Below are 6,485 nucleotides of genomic sequence, written 5' to 3'. Positions count from 1 at the left end.
GCCGCGTGCCCTTTCCCGGCGCGGCGCCCGAGCGGGGCGGGGGAGGGGAGGGAAGCCCTCAGCTCCCCGGAGCCGCCCTGCCGGGACACCGGCGACCGCCGCACCGGCCCCGCGGGGCTTCCACGCGGGGAAGCTGACTGACAGAGGCAGGCGCGGAGGGCAGGACGGCCGGCATCCCCCCGCGGCGGGGGGCAGCGACAAGGATAAGGAGAGCCCGCCGCGGCGGGCGAGGGGGGAGGGGAAAGCGGCGAGCACCGGCTTTCCTATGCGGGCTTTGACGCGCCGCACCGGGGGCTGCCCGCACCCCTCGCCAAAGCCGCGGCCCGGCGTGCCCCGGCGGTGGCGGCGCTCCGCCCCCGCCCGGCCCCAGAGGCAGCGCCTGGGCCGGGGCGGGACGACCTTCCGCAGCCGCGGGGCGGGGCCGAGTCCGGCGCGCCGCGGCATTCCCGCCCTGCTGCCCGGCTCCGCTGCGCCGCATGCAAATGAGGCCTCTCCTCATTGGCCGAACCGGTAGCCCTTTCAAAAGGTGCCCCTCGATTGGCCGCGTGGAAGCGTTAACGCAAATAGAGAATCTCCCCCCCCCCCCCCGCGGATTTTTTTTTTCCGCCTCTAATGTGTGATGCGTGCCTCAGACAGTCTGTAACTCTGCGCGCCAGTTACTACAAATAAGTAGTTCCCAGCCCCCCGCCTCTCCCCCCGCCCGTCCGCAGGACGGAGGGGGGGCGGGAGGCTGCAGTCCCGCCCTCCGCACCGCGGGCGCCCCGGCGCGGAGGGGAGGGGGCTGCCGGGCCGGCGGGGAGAGGTGTTTCCCCCTCCCCCGCGGAGGGATATCCTCGGCGCGCTCGCCGCGCTCTGCCCGCACCAAAATATTGGGAGTTAAGAGGCGGCTCGGCGGCGCCGCCGGCTCAGAAGCGCGCGGGCAGGCAGGGCGGCGGCGCGGCTCCGGCGCCCGCCACGGCCCCACTGCGGCGCCCAGCCCGCTCCCCGCCGCCGCGGCCCCCGCAGGGGCGGGCTCCGCAGCCCCCGGACCTCGCTGCCTCCGCCGACGGCTCCGGTCCTGCCCGCGCGTCCCAGCGCCCCGAGCGGCTCTCGCCGGTTGGGAGAGGGAGGAGAGCGGGAGCTGCGCCCGCGCCGAACGCCTTTCGCCTGAGGACTTGGTGCCGTCGCCGTGCGGATCTGAGCCGGCGGGGACCCCCGAGGACTCCGTCGGTGCCCGGTGCCGGACGAGGAAGGAACCGCAGGGAAGGTTTCGGCGGCCCGCCGTCCCCAGCCGGCCCCGGAGAGCGGAGCGCCGCGCCGCGCCGCCGGTCGCTCAGGCGGGAGGACGTCGGCGGTGCCGCCGCGGGGGACTCGCCGCCCGCCGCCCTCGGAAGATGTTGCTCTCCAAGTTCGGCTCGCTGGCTCACATCTGCAGCCCCACCAGCATGGACCACTTGCCCGTGAAGATCCTGCAGCCAGGTACGGCGGGGCCGGGGTGTCCCCCCGCCATCGCGGGGCGCCGGGAGGGGCGCGGACCGGCCCCGGGGTGCGCGGGGACGGCGCTTCGGAGCCCCGCAGCGCCGCGCTGCGCTCCGCTTCCTTTTTTTTAACTGAAGAAGACAATTTAATATTAAAAAAAAAAAAAAAAAGCCTTGGGTGGAATTAGGGCAGCGCACACAATATACGTCCTCTGGGCAGAACATTTTGGGGCTTTTATTATATTTTTTTATTATTTTTTTGGATTTTTGGCGAGGCGCGGCTGCGGACGCTAACGCGGTGTGTTTCCCTCTCGTTTCCCCAGTGAAAGTGGAGAAGGAGCCGTTCGATAAAGTCTACCAGGTGGGCTCCGTGCTGGGCAGCGGGGGCTTCGGCACCGTCTACGCGGGGAGCAGGATCGCCGACGGCTTGCCGGTGAGGCGCGGGGCGGCCGGCCGGGCGGGAGGCTGCGGGCGCGGCGCGGCCCGGCCCTCCGCGGCGGGGCGCAGGCTGTGCCCGCCCCGCCGCTCACGGCGCCTCCTTTCCTCCCCGCTCCGCAGGTCGCCGTGAAGCATGTGGTGAAGGAGAGGGTGACCGAGTGGGGCACGATTGTAAGTACCAGGGTGTGTGTGTGGGGGGGGGGTGGGTGGCGCTGCGCGACCGCGGGGCTTCGCCGCGGCGGGGCTATTGTGTGGGCGGCGGGGCCCGCCCCGCTGGCGCGGCCTCTGCATCGGGGTGGGGGGGGGGGGGGGGGAATTTGGCGGGGGTTCGCCGCCGCAGCGCCGCGCCCGCCCCTCGGACTGCGGCAGCGGCGGCGGGGGCCCGCCGGCCGCGCCCTCCGCCCCGCCCGCCCCGCCCCTCCGCTCCGCCCCTCAGCGCGGGGGCGCCCCGGGCCGCCCCCTCCCCCCCTGCTGACCCGCGCCCCCCTCTCTGCCCAGAACGGCGTCATGGTGCCCCTGGAGATCGTCCTCCTGAAGAAGGTGGGCTCCGGCTTCAGAGGGGTCATCAAGCTGCTGGACTGGTACGAGCGCCCCGACGGCTACCTGATCATCATGGAGCGGCCCGAGCTGGTGAAGGACCTCTTTGACTTCATCACGGAGAAGGGCGCCCTGGACGAGGAGACGGCCCGCGGGTTCTTCCGGCAGGTGCTGGAGGCGGTGCGCCACTGCTACAGCTGCGGCGTGGTGCACCGGGACATCAAGGACGAGAACCTGCTGGTTGACCTCAGGACAGGCGAGCTGAAGCTGATCGACTTCGGCTCGGGGGCCCTCCTCAAGGACACGGTCTATACCGATTTCGACGGTACGTGCCCTCCCCACGCCCGGGGCAGCCCGGCTGCGGCGGGTTTGGCCGGAGTCCCCGTGCCCCTCCCGGGCGATGCCCCCCCTCCCGCCGCAGCTAATCCCAGATCTGGCGCCTGGCGGTAGCGAGCCGTGCCTCTGGCCCGGGGGTTCCTTTCGGGTCTGTCGGTAATGGAAACCCTTGGACCCGAAGCAGCTATGGGGTGTTCAGTTGTGTAGGAAAGAAGCGATTCCAGGCAGTGACGCAGCAGTTTATATTTCCCTGTCTTGGAAAAAGCAGGGTGTTTTTTTTTTTTTCCTAGAGGGCGATCTGTTTACATGGAGGCTTCGCCAGTGTCGGATGTTTCCATGTGTGGATATGCAGTTTTTATATGTGGTGCTTTTTTTAACTTCAAGCAGTAGCTCCCCCGCCTCCCTTTCCGCCGGTGTCCTGGAAATCCCGCATTGCAGATTTTTTAAAAGCGATGGGGATAAACACGAAATGACTCGGTAATGGCTCCAGGGCCGGGCTCGGCGCGATAGCGATGGGAAAGGTGAAAATCGCCCCTTGTATGACGGGAGTATTTTCCCCCGTCCTTTGAGTGCGACTGATGTAATGGGGACTCTCCCTCCCCCCAGCTGCCGCACTCACATCTGTTTGTTGTGAAACACGAAGCCCCGCCGCACGTGACCCTCAGCATCACGAATTCCCGGTTTTGTTTGGTATCCAAGGAGCCCGCGGGCACCCGGGGGCGGGTTGGGAAAAGCTGCCGCAGAAAAGCGCGGGGGGGGGGGGGGAGGGCGGGGAGGGAAGGTTAAAAACATTGAAATCGCAAGCGGCCCTATTTTGTTTACGCCCTGCGGAATTGGATAAAGCAGATTAGCCCGGTGTAATGCGGGTAGACCTGGGTTTCACCTTCTTGCCGCCCTCTCTCGTCTCCTCCCCGCCAGCCCCCTTTGTCCTTTTGTGTCTATTTTTGGTGTGATGCTGCAGACGCCACGTGGTCAGTGAAAGGGAGCTTGCCTCGGTAAACAGTCAGCTGATGGGGCTGTGGTGTGCCTCCCGACAGCATAGCGCAACTGGAGGGGCCAAGGCCGGTGGTGTAACCCCGCGGGTGACCTGAGGTTACACCGCTAGTGGCTTTGGCCCATAAGAAATTTAAAGCTTTAACTCCCAAATGACAAGTTTATGAATTTAATTTAGCCCTGCTAGAAAGAGGTGAACAATGGGGAAATACTCTAAACCTTTTACTTGAAATTTTTTTTTTCCTTTCTTGTAGGAACAAGAGTATACAGCCCTCCAGAGTGGATCAGATACCACAGATACCATGGGAGATCAGCAACAGTATGGTCTCTGGGAGTTCTGCTGTATGATATGGTTTGTGGAGACATCCCTTTTGAGCAAGATGAAGAAATCTTGAGGGGACGACTATACTTCAGGAGAAGAATTTCACCTGGTGAGTTGTATAGGGGTCAAGGGGGGACATAGGGGCTTTTTTTTTAGTATTATTATTATTTCAAATAGTCCTGTACGGGTGGATTTTTTGTTCAGGATTGTCTTTTTATGTTCTTAGTCTAAAATTGCCGTTTTCTTCTTGTTGTTCGCCTGTTACAGAATGTCAACAGCTGATCAAATGGTGCCTTTCACTGAGGCCTTCAGACAGACCAACACTTGAGCAAATCTTTGACCATCAATGGATGCACAAATCTGAAGTAGTGAAGTCTGAGGACTGTGACATAAGGCTACGGACCCTTGATACTGATGTATCTAGCACAAGCTCAAGTAATGAGAGTCTGTGAATTACTAAGGACCTCGCACTGGGAGGGGAGCTACAAGCAGAAAGACCACAGTGCTGCTGCCAATACGTAGGAGGGGCTAGAAAAATGCATTCATTATTCTGTAGTTGAATCTTTGTCTGAGGGACTTGATTTTATTTTCCCCCTTTGCTGGTTTCTGCTTTGGGATGAGAGATTTCCTTTGGAAACGCTGATGTTTGGGAGTTGCAGGCCAGTACTTAGTCAAAGACTGACCTTACTAAGAAAGCAGTGACCTCTTGAATACATGGTAAACTTTTTTGCTCTCATAGAGCCTGGACTAGATTTTATTTGCTTTTGAGTGCCTTTTTGAAAGCTGCTTCAGTGGGACTTTCTTTTTTGAGCTGTGTATGTCCAAAGAAGATCCAGTTCATTATAGGAATTTGCTCCCTTTAGACTCAGTACTGGAGGAAGCAGCTCCTATGATGCATTGGAGAACATGTTCGGTGATTGAATGAAGTAGTCCCATCCACTGGTGATGGAATACTTGAACACAGACATTTCACTCCTGCCCCCCCCCCCGGCCCCTTTCCAAATCCAACCCACTTCTGCTGCTCAAAATATTTCCTATAGCCTGCACAGAAATATGAACAGGTATATCAGCTTTTGTATCAGAAACACTTATTCATGTTTCCTTTTATCATCTCTACCATTGGGCATGAGAAGCCCCTTTCTCAACTCCCCCCGGCCTTTTGTCACCCTGCGAGTCTTAAAGTATGTATGGGCATGTTGAATGCACAATCAATGCAATATTCAAGGACTTTACTTTTTTTCCATACCTGTATAATGTGTTTATGTAAACTTGGTTTTTCCCATGTACTATACAGTTATTTATTGTTTGGAGTTTAGAAGACCTCCCACAGGTTTCAGCTGTGGCTATTTATTTGGTTAATTTATTTGGTTAGTTATTCAACACTGTGCTTTTCCCCTCCTTCTCCCCATGGGAATTCTAGTGGTTTGCCCATGGCACTTTTTTTTCTGCATTCCTGTTAACTTTTGTTTAAAAAACAAAAAACAACAACAAAAAAAAGAATTTTCTGACCTTATAAATTTTTGTTGGAAGATGGAAAATTGTTGTACAAAGTCTAATTTAAGGGAAATGGAATGACTTTTTAAAGTTAGTCAGTATGCCTTTGTCTGGTATTATCATACCAGAGATGTAAAGTAATGCTGTTTGGAAGGGTTTTAAATTATTGACATTGTACAGTCTCCGTGCATTGGCTCTGGAAGGTAGAGTGGCAGAGTCATAAACCTTAATTTATTTTAATAGCTGTGTTTCTGTGATCTGGTTGCATTTATGCAGCTTGGATTTGGATTTTTTTTTCTTCTGTTTAACAGTGTGAAATGTATGGAGATCATATTTTTTATACAGGTATTTCAATTAAACTTTTTTTGTATATAACAGTTCTCTGTGTGTGTGCTCACTTCTAATCTTCACCATTACTCTTGATGACAGCAGGGGAGCGTGTGTTCTGTTACCATCTCTAGCTTGTCGAGGCCTGTGGCACCTGACCTGGCGTTAATGATCACTGCTTAATGGCCTAGACCTATTCTGGAGGAATTAAGCAATCCCTCATCTTGATTGTATCTACTCTCGTTTGATGCAGACCTGGAGAAGGTGTACCATACAACAGCACTAATGGCCTACATAGAGAGGAATTGGTCAGTAATTGTGGTGTTTCCAACTCTCTGAACACTAACTGAAATACCACCGTACTCATTGTTCGTAAGCATAACAAGGAAGGATTTTTGTAGTCACTGGTGGTTACTGTTTTCACAGTTGACATGTTTACTTTCCATTACATTCGGTTTCCTTCCTCCTGCATACCCCTTCCTCCCCAGGGTGGAAAGGGGTTTCCTGTGACCTTACAGGAAAGGGACAGCATTCTTGGAGAGGGGGTGCCAGTTTTTCTTCGGCTCCCTTATATTATCAAA

The 6,485-nt window shown here is 57.0% G+C and overlaps 1 protein-coding gene across 1 annotated transcript; it reads left to right on the top strand.

Annotated features, from left to right (window-relative positions):
- The first annotated feature begins 878 nt into the window (after positions 1 to 878).
- Positions 879 to 5,954, top strand: PIM3 (Pim-3 proto-oncogene, serine/threonine kinase). Its single transcript, XM_064445772.1, has 6 exons — positions 879 to 1,458; positions 1,781 to 1,890; positions 2,016 to 2,066; positions 2,394 to 2,757; positions 4,016 to 4,192; positions 4,351 to 5,954. The coding sequence occupies exons 1-6, from the start codon at positions 1,374 to 1,376 to the stop codon at positions 4,533 to 4,535; spliced, it is 972 nt and encodes a 323-aa protein (XP_064301842.1). The 5' UTR covers positions 879 to 1,373; the 3' UTR covers positions 4,536 to 5,954.
- The last annotated feature ends 531 nt before the right edge of the window (positions 5,955 to 6,485 follow it).

The sequence above is a fragment of the Phalacrocorax carbo genome, chromosome 1 (genome assembly GCF_963921805.1).
Source record: "Phalacrocorax carbo chromosome 1, bPhaCar2.1, whole genome shotgun sequence".
Lineage (NCBI taxonomy): Eukaryota > Metazoa > Chordata > Aves > Suliformes > Phalacrocoracidae > Phalacrocorax > Phalacrocorax carbo.
This window is presented reverse-complemented; position numbering and strand designations above follow the sequence as displayed.